This window comes from Pyrgilauda ruficollis, unplaced genomic scaffold (genome assembly GCF_017590135.1).
Source record: "Pyrgilauda ruficollis isolate IOZ18807 unplaced genomic scaffold, ASM1759013v1 scaffold56, whole genome shotgun sequence".
NCBI classification, from domain to species: Eukaryota; Metazoa; Chordata; class Aves; order Passeriformes; family Passeridae; genus Pyrgilauda; species Pyrgilauda ruficollis.
The window spans coordinates 4,165,577-4,183,842 of record NW_024527266.1 but is presented as its reverse complement, the minus strand read 5'-3'; the positions used below and the strand labels follow the sequence as shown (position 1 = coordinate 4,183,842).

The 18,266-nt window shown below is 42.7% G+C and overlaps 1 protein-coding gene across 1 annotated transcript; it reads right to left on the bottom strand.

The window, feature by feature from the left end:
* Positions 1 to 1,194: 1,194 nt before the first annotated feature.
* Positions 1,195 to 18,158, bottom strand: ADSL (adenylosuccinate lyase). Its single transcript, XM_041481579.1, has 13 exons — positions 17,926 to 18,158; positions 13,482 to 13,685; positions 12,321 to 12,365; positions 11,421 to 11,500; positions 9,502 to 9,673; positions 9,172 to 9,218; positions 8,689 to 8,779; positions 7,794 to 7,863; positions 6,583 to 6,730; positions 4,641 to 4,731; positions 3,703 to 3,792; positions 1,650 to 1,826; positions 1,195 to 1,337 (listed from the first exon to the last, which is right to left on the bottom strand). The coding sequence occupies exons 1-13, from the start codon at positions 18,079 to 18,081 to the stop codon at positions 1,251 to 1,253; spliced, it is 1,458 nt and encodes a 485-aa protein (XP_041337513.1). The 5' UTR covers positions 18,082 to 18,158; the 3' UTR covers positions 1,195 to 1,250.
* Between the last annotated feature and the right edge of the window lie 108 nt (positions 18,159 to 18,266).

Below are 18,266 nucleotides of genomic sequence, written 5' to 3'. Positions count from 1 at the left end.
ACTCGCAAATGTTTGAGACATTTTGAATGCCATATTCTAGGGGCAAGGTAAAGCCAGAGCAGTCTCAATGGAAGAAGATCACAGCCTGAAGCTTCCCACTGCTTTTAACTACTTAATAAAGACAAGCCTTATTAAAACATACAGTATTTTAAAATCCTCTTTCAACAAGGATGACCTGAAGGACACCAGGTAGCCTCTTTCAGTTAGTTCTGCTTTTTAAAATTCTCTTTAGCAACCACACTTCAAAAATCATCAAGTAATCCTTATCATGTCACCTCTGAGGGTCTGAATAAGAGGCCAGAGAGAGCTTTTTACTGCACTGAAGCAGAAGAAATGCTCTGTGATGTAATAACACTGGAAGAAGAGGTAAGGGAATTATTCCAGATTAAGTCAAAGGGAAAAGAATTTGATCCACTAGTAAATGTCCAGTAAAGCACAGACATTACCAAACAGATCATTCATGTCAGAAATAAAACTGAAGTTCTTGAATTTCTCTGCCATTCAATGAACTCCAGTATCTTTTTTATTTCCTTATCAGACAAAACTTGTAGTAGAGAACAACTTTCACATGCCAGAGTCCAACTGCCACCCATAATCACACACCTGCAGCCAAGGACCACAATCACAGCCAGAACACAGTGACTGGTTTCTTACCAACAACTGTAAATATGATTTTCAGAAGCTACAGAGCCACAGCTACAGTATTAAACTAGGAAAGGAGCACTGAAGGAGCACCAGTTTGATGAGCCATCAAGTTCCATGGCGTCCCTCTTTCATTATTTCTAATATTTTGGCTTGTTTGCTCCCCAAGTCACAGTACTCTGAAAGCCAGGACAGACTTGTCAACTTTTGAGACACCTGTGGAGAAAGTTTCAGGGCATGGAAAGAAAGATGAAAATGGGAGTGGGCTCAGTTCCCCTTACCTCTGCTCTTCAACAAGTCAGTCCTACATGAATGTCAGGCAGCACCAGGCATTGCTCCTTGATGGTGCTGTGATAAAGGTACCTTGTCACAATTGAGTTTCTCAGTAACTCAGCACACTACAGATAGAGGCATGACCTCCATCAATAGTCAAAGACCTCCATCAAACAGCAAACAAAGAATGAAAAGCCCATCTGGAATCAAGGTGGCTGTAAGCTCTGGGGGCTAAATGTACTGCAGAGAACCAAAAGAATGTGACACAGTAAATAGACGTGGGTCAATAAGGCTTTTATTATCTTCCTGTACCCACACACATTTGCAGATTATACCTAAAGTGCCAGTTCAACTTTCCCACCCATCTTGCTTTGGTATGGAATCAGTGCTGGTCGAACCTCCTCCTTCAGGAACTTTGCCACCTGTTCAAGATGAGAAAAATAAAATTAGGAAAAGGACTTGCCTCCTCTTCCCCATCTAGACCTGCTTGTCTTGCTGGGGTCTCTCTTTCACAGAGACACCCAACAGTCTGGTATGTCCAGGGTCAAAAGTGTGAAGCCACAGGGAAGAAAGTCAAGAAAGCCAAGGAAATCAAAGGAAAAAAATGTGTCTTCCTTAGCAGTATGGCTAGAGCTCTATAATATGTACACTCTGTAGCAAACAGAGTGTACAAAAGGATGCAGGATTAAACTACACATTGCATTACAACCCACAGCCTCTTTCCACTACTTTACCTGTTGAGGAGCACGTCCAGTGAAGGAGGAGGGATCCAACAGGCTTTCAAGTTGTTTATGGATAGGGCTGAAGTAAGGATCAGCACGGACACGGGCAATGAAGTCATTATCACCCCCTTCCTGTTTCACAACAGCTGCTGCTTGCTGAGAGAGAACACGAATTTTCTCGTGGCAATCCTGTAGGTACAGGGAGAGGAAGATGGAAAAAGAAAAAAGTCATTCCATTGCTACTGACAGCACATGTTCATCTCACCAGCTTGTGTGGGAGGAAAAAATATCTAAGTGTATTGCCCTGGACAGTGCAAAAACAAGATGCAGTTTTGACTGCAGTGCTTCACGTGCCACTACAATGAAACAAGATTTTCTTCATCCTTTCACATCTGCCCTTTGAGGCTAAAACAGTCCAAATGTCACATACATTCCCTGTTGAACTATAACATAAACTAATGACACTGGAATAATTTATACTTCTTCCAGTTTCCCAAATACTCTTAGGAGTCATTCTAGGGCTTGTTTGTGTTTTTTTTTCCCCAATTGTAAATAATGTAAAACCTACAGATTTTGAAAAGGGAGAAGAAAAGAATCTGCCCAACTTCACAAGTAGTGAGACTTTGCAAACCATGGCCTACATAAGGATAGACTTAGGAAAAAAAGCCATTCCTTTGGAATCAACCCATTCCTTTGGAAAGAACAAGGGAACCCAACTGTAGTCAGGTACCACCTGCAAAATCAGATATTGCCATGCTGGTCCTAAAATACAGCCATGTGACTGCATTTACAGCTATGCAGGAATCTTCTCCTTAAATGTAATATCCTTGATCTACAATTAGGACAAAAATAATCCTGCTTCCTCTATCCAAATGTCATCACCACTGACCTGCCTCAGGTGAACACATCTATCTTCTGGATATTTAGGGGAGGGATCTGTTTAGTAGTGGGGAAAGGAAGTGAGGTTCAGTGATATGAGGTGGAAAAACCTAGAAAAGATGCTGTTCCAAAGTTCCCAGCACACAAAATCAGAACATATGAATGTGAATATGAACACCTTCTACAAAGTACTAAGCCCTATGGGTATCTAATTAAACAGCACCAGAAAGAAGGCAGGTCAACAAGAGACACAAATGAATCACAGAATGTGATTCATATGATGTGACCCTTAATGCATTTAGTCAGGAAGCTTACTCACTGACCCACTGACATCAGAAACACAGGGAGAAAAAAAGGAAAAAAAAGATGTTTCCTGACTAATATAATGGGGGTGATTTGCCACAACTGTTTCAGAAAACTGAAACCACATATATTCTGCTCAAACCTTCTATCAAACCCTTTCATTATTCTTGCAAGTTTCACTTCTATCCTTGATGTGAAAATAATCATAGAAGGAAAAATTATTATCTAAAAGGTAAATGAAAATAAGGTGTTTCATTAAGATGGAAATTCAATGATCAACTTTGACCTGAACTGTGAAATTAAATGATAAGGAAATATAATCTAATTGTGTCTGGGTTTATTTACTAAGGAAAATATATAATTACAGTTTTCTTGAACACAGGAAGCTGAATGAAGGACTATAAACAGAGTGGTTAATATATTGTACTGAGTTAGGGAAGAATGACACATGAATGAGTGATTCAGAATGGTCTTACTTGCTTTTTTTGCTAACAGTACTGATTCATCCTTTTTTAATTTATAAGGTAGCCAACTGCCAACATGTTCCATTTAAAGAAGCCTGGCCTGTGTTCCAAGTGCCTTCAAACACTTAAAAAAGGAAAACGCCTACTAGTATCAAACACAAAAATAGATCTCCCTCTTCTCCAGCACAGCCAGCCAGATTAGCCCAAACACACAGTGTTCCTAACAGAAAATAGGGATCTCCACAAGTGCTCTCCCCTCAGAGAGCAGAGCCTGGCTTTGCAGCACCAGTGTAATAACTCTGTGGGAGCAGGTGAAGAGTGGAGAAAGGTGAGACAGGACAAGAGCCCAGATACATTTGTTTCTCAAAGAGACAAACACCAGGCTGTAAACAAAGGTAATTTGGACACTTCATTTGTACCTGACGATTGCCCCCAGCCTTCACCATTGCCATGATTATGTTCTCTGTGGCCATGAATGGCAGCTCCTGCCGGATCCTTCTCTCAATCACCTTAAACACACACACAAAACAAACAGGAAAAAAGAAACAGCATTAGAGAAAGTCTATAGACGACTGAAAACTTCGCAGTGAATTTTTTTTCCTCTCCCCTTGAATCTCTGGGACTGGACAATGGTGACAGAATCACAAAAAAGTTTGGGTTGGAAGGGACCTTTAAAGACCATCTAGTTCAACCACCTGCAATGAGCAGGGACATCTTCAATTAGATCAGGTTCTGTCCAACCTGATGCTGAATGTTTCCAGTGATGGGACATCCACCACTTCTCTGAGCAACTTATTCTAGTGTTTCATCACCCTCTTTGTAATAAAACTTCTTTCCTATATCATCTGAATTGCTCCTTTGTCAGTTTAAAACCATTACCCCTTGTCCTATTATAACAGGCCCTGAAAAAAAATTTGTTCCCATGATGCAAAGACACATTGTCATTTTGAACTTAGCTCTGGAAATCCAGATATTGAAGTTGATAATACTTAGAAGCCGTATCTTGTATGAGACATTAGTTTGGAAAAGATGTCCAATAGGTTTTTTTAAACTTGTAGTAAGTTCCAGGACTGGACGAGATCTGTCTAGACAGTATCTTTTGCTGCTGAGTTCTACAGGTCTGTTCTGTAATTCAGGGAAAAATATCCTTTGTGACAAGTTTTGTATTTACTATGTTATTGGCCTCATAAGAGGCCCCTAACGTATGTCCTACAACAGTGAGAATATGGCAAGAATAGAGCAAAATTCAGAAACCATTTGAACTAACATAAGGACGTAATTCTTGGAGTGGGAGCATTTTTGTACACTTTGGCACAGTTGTAGCATTACCAAGGAGGTCCATTATCTCCTGCTTTACCTTTGGATACACCACAAGTCCCTCGGAGACATTCTGCAGTGTACTCAGAATGATGTCAGCTGTGAGGAAAGCCTCAGCCAGACACACGCGCCTACGAGACACACATACCCAGAACCCTGGTCAGCAACAAAGCCATGTTCCAGCCCACCTCAGATCCTTCAGCTTCTCTAAATAATGCTCTAAATAGCATTAATGTGGCCTAAAACTGGAGCTGTTCTCTTTTTTTTTTTTGTTTTTGGTCAGTAGAGAGGGAAAAGGGTGAAGGCACACACAGAAAGCTCCAAGATAATTCAGTGATTACACAGATAGGAAACAGGGCAGCAATCTACAGGATCTTCCCCTGCGTGTTCTTCGTTGAAGTGTCTACTACTGATCCTACCCTCCAGCAGTAAGACATGCTGCATGCTCATGCTGTGCCTGGCTGTGCTCAGTGGGGAATTTCCAAGGGGATCCATGCGTTTGGTGAGGGCTTCCTCCAAGAAACCAGCTCCTGGTCACAAAGGAGGCTCCTGACAAAAAGCAGAGGAGGGAAACAAGAGGAGTAGTGGGAACTGAGCTGTATCAGGCAAAATGCTCTGCATCACAATGCAGCAAACATAGCATCATCTATCTGTGACAGCAGGGCCTGGCCCATCCTAAACTGTAATCTTTTAAAATATCCTAGTTCTTAAACCTTGTGCTACATCTAAACCCTCCAATTCTATCACAGTGCCTTAAAACAACTTTGCTGGATTGTAGATTGATTGAACTTTCTCTGGCTTGTTCTCCTTGCAAAACACTATAGCTTTAACAAGAGCACAGATTTTTATAACTGGTTAATGAAGTGGACAGATGAGTCTTTCTATTAGATAAGATGAAAGTAAAATATTAAACATTCCAGTACATTTCTCAACACTTGGTAGCTATTGGGAAATAAACACACCATATCAACCAGCATGCAATTTCTTAAATTTACATTGTTTTTTGCTGCCTATGCAGCTCTTTTTTTAATGAGACTAGGAGCTGTGAAGTAAGGTCCCCCTGGGAAAAAATCTTCTATTTTTGCACAAAATGTTATGCAGCTATTATGTTTGTGGAGACATTTTAAAAATAACATTCCTGTCAGCAATCTTAATGCTAATCTAGCATTAATTAAGCCAAAACTGCTGCTGTTCATTGTCTCACAGGTGCCATACCTTAGAAGTCTAGAGATTTCTAAGATTCTAAGAGATCAAATTCTGCAACAGAATATGACTTTGAAACTAAAATGTTTCAAAGGTAAATATGAGCTTTATGCAGACTTAGTACTAAATAAGATGGAAACATTGAATTTAATTGCTGTAATTTACTTGATAATAATTGTAGATAACTTCTGCTCAGCTCAAAATAGTCATAATGAAGAATTATAAAACAAAGCAAAATTTGCTGAGTAATATCCTAAAGACCTGCACAGATTTTAATGAAACTTTTTAAAACATAGAGTAATTGTGCTCTTTCTCCAGGATCCGATTACTTATTGTAAAGAATATTTTTCAAAATTAAAATATGTTTTTTAAGATTATTTGGAAGGTTAAGGTATTGGATTATTCTCCAAAAAGTGAAAAAAAAAAGCAGGGTCAAAAAACTCCATGCAAAATAAGGAGCAGAATTTGAGAAATGTGATTACTGTAATACTGTGCTATTGAAACAGGAAGACTATGAAAGCAATCTATTACCCTGGCTTCTGTATCCCTCCCTTTCACTGCTGGTTTACTTTACAGAAGATCTTGACATTAAGAACCTAACAGTTTTTATCTGATAGTACAGAGGAAACCAGTTTGTAGTCTCCAGGTTCTATTGAGACTGCTTTTTGTCAAGGTGGTATTTTGTGGGTTTAGTTTAAAGGCAGTATTTTCTAAAGAGGCCAGAGGACCTTTCTGCACAAGGCCACCTGCAGCTGCTGCGGAGCACAATGTGAACAGACCTGTTGGCACTGTCATCCAGCGTGCGCTCAAACCACTGCACGGCGGCCGTTTGGAGGGGATCCATCACCAGCGTCATCAGGTGCCGAGCCAGGCTGCAGCAGCGCTCCGAGCGCATCGGGTTCCTCTTGTAAGGCATAGCACTGGAGCCTGTCAAAGCAGGAAAAACGATGCAAACAGGGCTACAGAAGGAGTGCTACATTCAGGGAGAAGAGATGAAGGTTCTCTCCCAGGAAAGAAAAATGTGTCAGGAATCAGTTTTGACTAAAGCTTCAAAATACAACAATTTTCTAAGGGCATTATATAATAACAAAAATGACATCACCGTTTTCCCCTTCGGATCAGAAACATCTAAATGTGGGCAAACAAAAAGTGAGATGACATTTTTGCAGTTCTGCAAAACAGAAGTACTACCACATAAAAGGGACAAATGTACTTTTTAATGTTGTATTTAGCACCATCTCTCTAGGCTACCCATAGCAATCTTAGCAGTGTTTGAGCCTCCATCTGCTCAGCAACACTGTCCTTCAAAGTCAGATGCTTACACTGCTGCCTGTTGCTCTAGTGAATGGGTATTAAAATCATCCACAGAATGTAGTAGAATGGTACAAGTACCAGACAGGACTAAGGCTTAATTCGCTGATTCAATTCTATACAACTATTTAAGGGACCCGAACTTTCTTTCAGCCAAGAGCCAAAATGCAACATTTGCTTTTCCCTTTCTAGCAGTGTCAGAATCACATCATTGGTGTTCTTCCGGCAAGGGTGCAAGGGTCCACCCTAGTTTCATTGTTCCTAATTGTCTGCTTATAAAGATCAAAATGCTGAGCTGGGCTGAAAATCTACTTTCCAGTCAGCCTCATGAGGACTGGAAAACATGAAGCACTCCTCAGACCCATGTCTGCCTCACTAGGCAATGGACATACATGGCTACTCCTGCTCGCCCCACAAACACAGGGAGTGCACAAAAACAAATCTGATTTTAATTACTTAATATTCAGAAACCTTTAGGCAAGGTGGTTTTTTTTTCTTTTTCCTTCTCCCCTCCCCTCTTTTCTTTTTCTTTTAAAAGGATTGAAAATACTAACAATGTCAACTCCAGTTAATTTAAAGAAAATTCTGTCAGTGACATTTCTAAGTTTGTTTAGAAGGCCACACCAACATAAATGAAAAGATACATACACCGATCCAGGAAAACTCTCTCATCCCTTACCAATCTGGTCTTTCTCAAAAGGCTCCTCTATCTCTTTCAGGTTGGCCAAAAGACGAATGTCAGTGCAAATCTAGAAAGCAAGCATGAGAAATGAACAAAACAGAACCGAACTGACACCCACCAATGTATCTTAGCGTTACTGCTCTCGGAGAATCTTTGCATATATGTGCAAAAGTAAACTGGGGGCAGTGAAAAATTTGACAAAAAAATTGACACTGCAATCATACTTCCTGGCCTAAAAATATTTGTCAAGACAACACAGAAAACAGCATGTCCACTGGATTAGGTGGGAAAAGGACTCCAACAAGGCAAATGCTTGCAGGGAATAGAAAACAAATCAGAAGAAAACACTGAAAATGCATAACAAAAGTGCACAGTGATTTGCAAACACAGATAATGTGTGCTCACTGAACTGGGAAAAAACCAAAACAGAAGAAAATACCACAGATCACTTTAGCCCAAGAGGAGGAAGAAGGAGGGAACAGAGATAAATCAATGAAAAGAATCCACAAGGACAGAGAGAATAACACCATTATCAGAAAGGCAATTAACTAGGAGGAAATGGTGAAATTTAAGAACTCATACACCACTAGGAAAGACATTTACACTAATTGGATCAATTTAGCATAGATTAGACTAATATCTGGTGTGGGAGTTGTTAACCCATTTTAGAATCTGCTCAGTTAACTTGCTTTATTTGTCACTGGTTTTAAGATCTTTGAGATTTGAGTAACAGGCATGTACCCAGCGGTGAATTTTCATGATCACAAAGAAGACAGCTGAACAAGGAACACCAATATTTCTTGAGCAGAGCATTCTGCACCAAAGCACCTTCTCTTCAAGATCTGAAACATTTCTCCTTCTTCCCAATGTATCAGGATGCTAGGATGCTCACCTTGTGTATAGAAGCCCCCAGACTGGCCAGCACAGCCAGGACTCCAATATCCACCTTACGACTGTAGGTCTGCCCTGTGACCATGTAAGCCCTAGAAATAAGCACAGAAGTTGAGTGTTCCAGCCAGGCACAACAGTACTGCAAGACTTTGAGCAAGCAGCGACATGGCTCTTGAAGTGGAGGGCTGTCATTCTGCTCAGATGAAAACAACTTTGGATTCAGGCTGTCAATTTCTTGGGGCAGCATGCAGGTGAGAGAGAGGTAAACAGAGGAAAAGAGACAGTTGTGCTTTGACAGGGAGACAAGAAGAAGTGGCCTATTTACAAGGTGAAGCTTCATGCAGGAAAATGCAACTGGGAATGGAAGGGGGAATGCAAGGGGGAATAAGTGAACAGCAGCACAGATGCCGGTTTGGCAACCAGGGGAATCTGGGCCAACAGTCCCAGCAGGAGTCACACACTGCTAAGAATGTGTATTACATACCGCTTGAATCCTGCCTTCTCAGTCACTAATCTGTCCAGTTCTTCAACCTTGGGGTGAAGTGAAAAAAAAACAGAGCTCAAAATACAACTCAGCAAGGTCAGCAAGAGCAAAAATGATCTTTGCTTTTCTAAGTTTACTGTCAAAAAATCTTCTACTTTCTGTGAAACATCCCTTCCCAAATGCTGCTTACTTTCACAGAGCCTTGTCAATGATCCAGAGGGATCAGGGTGACATTGTAAATTTAATGTGAGAATATCAATGTTCCCTCAAAGACAACAGCATTCCAGAGCAGAAAATTGCCAAGACTGCACCCTGGGCTGTCTGACGTACTTTACTGTGGTCTCCCTCAAAGAGCTGCAAGAAGCTGGCTTGAGTGCCAGTGGTGCCTTTCACACCCCGGAAGCGCAGGTCATCCCGAGCCCGCTCCAGGTTCTGCAGGTCCATGCACAAATCTTGAATCCACAAGCAGCAGCGTTTCCCCACAGTGGTGAGCTGGGCAGGTCTGAAAACAATCAAGAACATAACAGAACTCATTGAGGATTTGCCCAAGCACCACACTTCACTGCTGAGTCTGCCATTAAGAGTTCCCTACAGATTCAGCTCTATTGACTCATTTGAGCAGAAATTAACAGGATTTGGCTTAGGCAGAAGGATGTACCAATGTCAGCAGTAAATGGTACTGAAGATGTAATAATTCCTTTCAGGAATAAGATGGAATTACGTTACCAGAAAACAGCAATTCTGCGTCCAAGTGCCAGGCGGGCGCCCCCTGCCGGCCTGCAGGGGCTGTGCCAGACTGGGGTGCATCTGTCCCCCACCCCAATTCCGCTCACGGGGGGCACCCTGGCTGAATTACAGCACTGGTATGAACCTCTCAGCACAGACACATCTGCATTCACTTTGTGATTTTGAATTATTCCTCTCAGGAACCTTTCCTTCTTATTTATGAAAACGTGTTCCTCAGCCTCTGGGCAAACATGCTTCAAACAACGCTGTGAGCCAACACTTCTTGTAAAACCTTGGAATAAGTAACTGCAAGCTTCAGCTACACTTCACTCCCCCTGAAAATGCTGTGAGGCAAAACCAGGGGTGTTTCTGGAAATCACTTTCCAGAAAGTGAAATATTTCAAATTATCCACATGAACTCCAAAGAAAACTTCTACACCACTTCAAAAACCATACACACATGAACAATGTGCTCCTCATTAAGCTCAGACATAAAAAGGAAGCTTGTAAAATCTGGAAGCAGGGACAGGCAATCCAGGAGGAATACAAAGGAACTATTCAACACTGCAGAGACGGGGCAAGGAAAGCCAAAACCCACCTGGATGAATTTAGTATGGGATGTGAAAGGTAACAAGAAAGGCCTCTGCAAGTACATAAGCAGGAAAAGGCAAGGCTAGGGAAAACAGGGACGTGATTGTAAACAGAGTAAAGGCCCTGCTGACAAACGACACAGAAAAGGCTGAGACATCAATTATGATTTCACCTTGTATACGCTTCTTGAACACTCCTCTGTCCTCTTTCCAAAAGCCCAAATAAAACTAACAGATACTCCTCCAAAAAGTAGATTAAGAGGGCTGTAGGACTAGAGCTGATGGAACGGACACTACATATACAGCAAGACAATAAATCAGAGACCTGACCTGATGCTTTCCCTCTCCTTTGGGAGAAATATTAAAAGTGCCAGACACAGAGTCTGACACGACCTGTGCTTAATTTCCCTGCCTCTGCTGTTCCGTATCACCGGGGTAGAAGACTCAGGCTTAGCTCAGGGTATAGTTTAATGCTTCTGAAAACAGTCTTCATGAAGCAGGAAATTAAACTTCCCCAAGAACAGAACCACCCAGATCTCATTATCCTTGGACTCAGCATCTGTACTAACAAGTAGGCATTAACAAAACTTTCCAGGCTGCAGCGGAAAATAACTAAAAATAAAAATAAAGAAAATCTGTCTGGAAGACAGGCTTAGTGCAATTCCCAGTCATGCTTTTTTGAAACAGCCCAGAACGTGCACATCTGTGTTTGCCTGGAAGTTATCCTTTATATGAAGCTGTGTTGAAGCAACTGCTGACAGCTAGTCAAAGCAACAGTCCAATTTCCTGAACAAGCCTGGAGTCAGGCACATACGCCTTTTCTGAACCATCACCTGGTCAGAGATGGGAAAAAGGATGGCAAAAGAGCAGTAGCAGATCAATTTAATCAAAGCACAGACAACAAAAAGAAAGCAAAGGCTGATGGTTACTTACTGGTAGTGAGTGAAGCCCAAAGCAGGCATGTCAGCATACTTCTCAGCAAAGTCGGCCAGCCGGCTGATCACCCGTGCGAGCTGGTCGAAGCAGGAAGGATAGAAAAGAGGTGGAATGAGAGAGGAAAAAAACCCAAACAACACAGCAGAAGTTCACATGCTCAAGCACAATATTGTGAGAAAAAGGGGAGGGAAACCACTGTGCAGGAAGGGGCAGTTGTGCAGGGAGGGACCTTGCGGGGCAACTGTGCAGTCCCCTCTAACTGCAGAATATGGTACGTTTCAGTTTTTCAGGGCATGCATGCAATTTCTGCTTGCTACAAAACTCAAGCAAGAGCTCACACAAGTCACTGGATTTGAGCTCAAACTAGTCTAATCTTCATGCCCAATCCAATCCTGCAGTTGGTTCACCCTTGGGTATTTTCTTTATTCCTGGAACTGGTCAGAAATAAAGCTGCTAGGGCAATACTTGACACACATACTGTCCGGGGCAAATTGGATGCCAACTCATTCAGGTCAGAGAGACACCACTGCACTACACTCCTGCTATATTTGACCTCAGAAATTTGTATTCTATAGTTTCTTGAATGCTGACAGACTCCTAGGAATATAGCTAAGGATAAGACTAAGATAATCCTGAAAGCAATACAGTTGTATTGCTATGTAGTATCTGTGGCACAGATAAACATGGAGCTGCTTGTAATTCCCACTGTGAGCAAAAAAGCTCTGGAAAAAGACTTGAGAAAGGAAAGGAAAGGAACTTCACTTCTTTGAGAACAACCCAGACAGAAAACTCCTCCTAGCTTCCCACAAAGGTTTAGGGAAATCCAAGTTAAAGACAGGCTATGCACAGGACATGAGTGCTCCCCAATTCTGAGACACTGCAGAACCACCTTCTTACCTTGGGTAGCAGGAGATTAAACCCATCACGGAGGACAATCAAATCCTGAAAGAAGCAAAGAAAGGAACTTTGGGCCATGTTTAAAGGACCAGACATAACAGTTTCTCTCAGAGAGGACCCAGATTATGCTTTATTGATTCAAAAGTCTCCTCTTAAATGATTTGCCTTCCTTCTCATAACAGAGCTTGCACTGAACTTGCTTATGACAAAAATGCTGGATCCACCATTGCTCCTTTTATACTGTCCATGGAAAGTCATAAATGGGGGAAGACCCGATTCCACCAAGTACCTATGAATGATTATTTTGAGGTCTTGGGACTGCCCACGGAATGACAGACTAAATCATACGGTCCCAAATGGAAAATACAGGCACTGTAGGCTAAAGACAGCAGGAAAGTAAGAGGGCTGATGAGGCACCAGTTGTCTTTACTCCTTCTTTTGAAACTGAGGTACAGCTGGGCACAAGTGTCACAAGGAAGGTGGTATTACCCAAAAGCTAAACAGGTTTGCAAAGGAGTAGAGAAAAAAATAATCACATGGCAGCTTCTCATGCAACAAAAGCAGCTGTGAAGTTGCAATGGCTTGAACAGTGGAACAGCAACATATACTGAGAAATAAGGCTTCAGTTTGCGCTCTGTTGTAGATGAGGTTCTTCACAAATATTTTACAGCGCTGTAGAACAGCGGTACTTCCTTTTTCACTTAACACACTGATCCGTTCTCTTCACTACTGAAAGCTTGCTTTCCCCTGAATTATGCAGGGGTTCCAAGTAGCAATTGAAAGCTCATGGACCTTGATCTGTAAGTCACTGAACTCTTGTCACAGGGGTGTAACTGATAAATCACACAGTTCACATGTTTCTTCATGTGTTTGCAACTCCCCTCTTATCTCCTTGAATATTTAACATACAAGCAGCGGTTAGGGAACAGTTTCCAGGTAGCTTTTACTTCACATCAGAAGAAAGAAGGCAAGTGAAGGATGCTTTCCTAGAGTAGCCAGGTTAAAGAACTGAATTAACTGCAACAGTAAAATTAACAAAAATGACCGAAAAATCCACTTAATATTTTATAAAGAAAAGTTTATAAAGAGCTGTAAAATAAAAACTGTAGCTTTGTTTTACCCATCTCTGCAGGCAGCGAACTGGAAATAATACACTATTACCGTGTTATCCCCTACGTAGCAGGAAGTTGCTCCAAGGTGGATGATGGCTGCAGCTTTTGGACAGCAGTGGGCAAAGGTGTGCACGTGGGCCATCACATCGTGGCGCAGCTTCTTCTCCTCCTCTGCTGCCATCTTGAAGTCAATGTTGTCCAGATTTGCTTCCATCTCCCGTATCTGCTCATCAGTGATTGAAAGCCCAAGTGACTGCAAGGGGAAAAGAACTTTCATTGCATTTTCTCTTTACCAACAAACTGAGACAGAAGCTGTTTAAATAATTTACTCCTGTCTGACATCTCCCAGAAGTGTGACGATTTGGTACAAACGAGCTGTAACAGCAAATGCTTTCATTCTAGGGTTCTCCAGCCTCTTCCACTGGGACAGGACAGTGTTCATTCTCAGATGTTCCTCTTGGGCTTTGTACCTTCCTCATTCACGTAAAATTCCTGCGAAAACTACAAAAATTAAAGTACATGGCGCAGAGTGATATAAAAATAGTATAGTTTAAACTTCTTTTAATGAAGTTTATCTTCTGGGTAAAGAAAAATCCTGCTAACATGTGACTAAATAGCTTGTGTCAAGAAAAACTCTCTGGACCACAACTAAACCTATACAACTGTAAACAGGGGGCTTAAAATATATGGAAAGATGCATATGTTTTATATGTTTGTACCTTTTCAAAAGTCCTGCAGTACCTCATCTCAGACTGAATATGAAACCTTGTGAAATCAGTTACTTGATCTGGAAGAAGGAGATGAATGCTTCTAGTTCACATTCGAAACTAATTCAGCAAGCTGACTTAAAAACAAAGATATCCAACCATAGATTATACACTGGTGTAATCCACTAAGATGAGAAAAATGTCTTTTTGTGATACTGAGAAATTAAAAGTGTCACAATGAACTTGGTATTCTGCCTTTTCCAAATTAAAATACTATTGTCCTGTGCATGAGTAATGAGAAATTACCAATCAGGAGGCTTCCAGGATTCAAAGTATTAAAAAAACTGGTTCTGTTCAGAATCAAACTGACTGAAAAAATGGTTTGTAGATAGGGAACCTGGAATTGAAGACAGCAAGTGAAGCAGATGTGTTCTCAAGGACCTCATCAGATAATTAGTACCCAAACATAGCTGCCACAAGCATATACATGCCCGTGAGTGTCCAGCTAAATGGGGAAAAGCACCTGGCCCCAGACTGCTGCCTTTGAGGTGCACCTGTATAGATTGCAACTGCCTAAAAGCACAGGCAGCTCAGCAGGCAATAATTCTTGTGCCAAGATTAAAATCTCATGCCTTGCTCAGACATCCGCAATCCTTTGGGAAAAGCTGATCACAGCACACAGTCATAGAGAGAGGAAAGCAATAACCCCCCACAAGGGATGACTTGATGCGGAACATGTGCGAGGTAGGGTAGCGCCAAGACAAATGATGCTCTCATCTGTCCACAAACAACGTGTGAGTCTCTTCCCTATCAGCTTTTGCTGATACTGGCAGTACCTTGGGACGAAAACAAACATCCTTCAAACCCGTGTGCCTAAGAAAACCAAGTAGGAAAACTACATAAGGAAGACCACGAGGTTTTCCCCAAAGCACCAAAGGTCAGTGAAGTCAGCAATGAACTCTCTGTACTGTGCCTTTAGGGTGTCAATCTTCTGAGACTGCCCCAATATTTTGATGTGCCACTCTAACAGCTATGACTGTTCATCACTTCTCCTAAAGGACGGGGCAGAACAGGCAGATGACGTGGCACAGCACCTGCACACAGAATGAGAACACTGGGTGTCCATCATATAAATATGACAGAAAAATAATTAAACTTAAAATGGACAGAAAAAAACAGAAGGAGGGTTACTAAAGAATGAGAGAAAACATTTATATTTCATATGTGCAAAACATATTGTAAGTCAGTTCAATGCTGCAGGATGTCAAAGCTACTTCTACGAAAAGGAAGAGCTCCAAGAAGTTTGTACTTGACTTTCAACAAAATTTATGCAAAAAATTAAACTAGTGTTTTGGGATGGGTATAAACTCAGACACCTCAGCTCTTAACCCAAACTTTAAATACTGTCAGTAGGGAAAACGTAAGTTTTTCTTACTAATCCCACACTTTGCTAAGCCTGCTCTTTCAAACTCCTGCTATTGCCTGCTGAAAGGAGCAAAACACTGTACAGACTTTCTGACAAATTCAGTTTCTACTAAAATAATTCTTCCATTCTTATCTCATATGCTCCAAGTGGACCACTTGAAAATTGCACCTATTAAGTACAGTGAATATTGAAGGCATCTGCCTGGCCCTATACTTTACCTAAAATTTTATCACTAAGCTGCATATCTTCTGTCTTACTACTCCCTGCAACTTTAAGAAAAACTATGATTAGACCTTCCTAGATCTGATTTACCAGAAGACAAAAGTAAGCATTGCCCGCAGTTCATTTGTTACTGTTTGGTTTTTAATGTATCTGAAAAGATAAGCTATGTATCTTCCAAAAGAATGACCCAAGAAGCAACACATTAATGCCTTGGAAGTGAGGACATGTGCTGCAGTAAATTGCCATAGTCCATTTATTACCTGGTATTTGGGTGGGTGTTCTTTTTCGCAGAAATACTGTGCATCTTCTGTAAGGAACCTAGAGAAACTTTGTATGTGTAACTAACTGACCACTGACAGAGATAACAGGTGCTGGAAGTAGCTGACTCTTCCTTCTTTTTAGTCCAGAGCTGACATTAGATTACAAACTGTTCTGGAATGAGGAGCCAGATAAAAATAGTAGTCTCCCCCTTCCCACTATGAAAAGAGAGCTCAAGAAGTTGTAAGACCTGTCTCTACTTTCTGGGAACAAAACTCTGGGATGGCAATGGGAGGCAGAGCAAGGGACAAAAGATGGGGTAGCCCAGAATTCAGGATTTGGGAATGGAAACCTAGAAGCCCCAGACTGGTTCTTCCAAGCAGATTGCTTCTGCTATTGGGCAACTCACGTATTCTGTTCTTGAACAGAAGTAAAAGTGATGATTATCTGATGGAATCGATACAACTATGTTTAAATTGTCATGCTTTCAAAATGCAAAGCTCCTCAAGCGTGCATTCACAGTACTGACACTTCTTATGCCAGATGAGATTTGTAGCTTTCCCACTCCAGCATCTGAACTGTGACAAAATCAGGCATGCAGGACTTTGGAAAGTAACTCCTATTTAGCACAGCTGTGTAATTGCATCTTCAGCTTCTGCAACATGACATTTGGTCCAGCATATTATTGACAGTGCTGCTGTAGTGATACTACCCTTGCACGGAGAAGGAACATGGTAATGACACTGAACACACAGTGCACATTCTCCAGCATTGTGCTTCTCTGCCCTTGCACTCACAGTAACAGCCAGACCTAGAGCTTGAATTGCTTCTAACAATCCCAGGGCTCTGAAAACAGAAACTGGACTCTCTACAAAACAAACAGGTTCCTATTGAGTCTGAAAGCTAAAGCCATTCTGTCAGAAAGCGGGGTGGTTTTGTGTCTTTTTTTTTTGGGAACACATTACAGCTTTTTCACTGTCAAAAACCTGGTAAGAGTCACAAGGAATCAAGTCAGTGCAACTTAAAAACTGACCGTGTCTCAATTAAGATGCAATAATAGCTGAACATGTGTCCCTAATTAGGACCAGACTCAAAGAGTTTAGCTTCAAGTGCACGTTAAAAAAGTCAACTCCATATCCTCTACTAACACAACAGCTTGCAATCATATGGACGCACTCTCAGTTGCAGCTTCCTAACAGTTGAATTAATGGTACACAGTACCCAATCTTTCCTGGTATTTTTTTTTTGTTTTGTTTTGTGGCACTCAGCCTACCAGAAACATCACAACTACTTGCAGGGTAAATGCACTGCTAACTTTGGCCAAAAGTAAACTTATCTCGGAAAAAAAGGGCTATCTGACAACAAATGGCCGGAGATGCAGGGGGTGGTCCGGTTGGCGCGGCCAGCCAGCCATCGGATGGAATGGACAGCGGCCCTCAGCCGTCACACCTCCTGCAAAGCAAACAGCCGAGCGCTCGGGAAGGACACCGCTGTTTGCTCAAAGGCAACCCCTCACCAAAGATTGCTTAGCACAGCTTTTACAAAACCAATTCTACGTTGCAGGCAAAAGTGCAACGGGGAGGGTACGAGGCGAGAAGAAATGATTTGCTGAGGGGCGACAGGAGGGATTGTGTACAGAGGGCTGGATAACCCTGAACCCGCAGAGCCCCCACCCGCTCGCGCCCCTTTCCTTCCCGGAACGCGCCAAAGGGGCGCCTGGAAAGTTGCTCTGCTCGGTATCCCGAGCTCCGGGAATATACGGCCGATTCCCGGGCCCTCATCTGCCAGAGCCCTTAAGGGAATCGGGACGTGAAGACGCCCCGGCACCACGCTCCCCCCGCCGCGGGCCGCTCTGCCCTCAGCGCCCGTCCCGCCGTTACCTTCTCAGCCTGCGCGAGGTAGAGCCAGAGGCGCCGCCAGGTGCTGAACTTCTTCCTCTCGCTGAAGTTGTAGGCCATCTCGGCACTGGCGTACCGCGACACCAGCGGGGAGCGGTACCGCGCCATCACGTCCTGCTCCTCTCCGGGGGCCGCCATGGCAGCGGCAGCGGCGGCGGCAGCGGTGGCGGCAGCGGTGGCGGCAGCGGCGCAGGGCAGGCGCGGGCCCGCGGGATAAGGGCGGGCAGAGGCCCCGCCCCGCGGCCTCGGCGCGCCCCGCCCCGCCCCGCGCTCACGGCGGGCCCCGCGCCCCCCCGCGCCCCGGGGCCAAGGCGGGCCGAGGG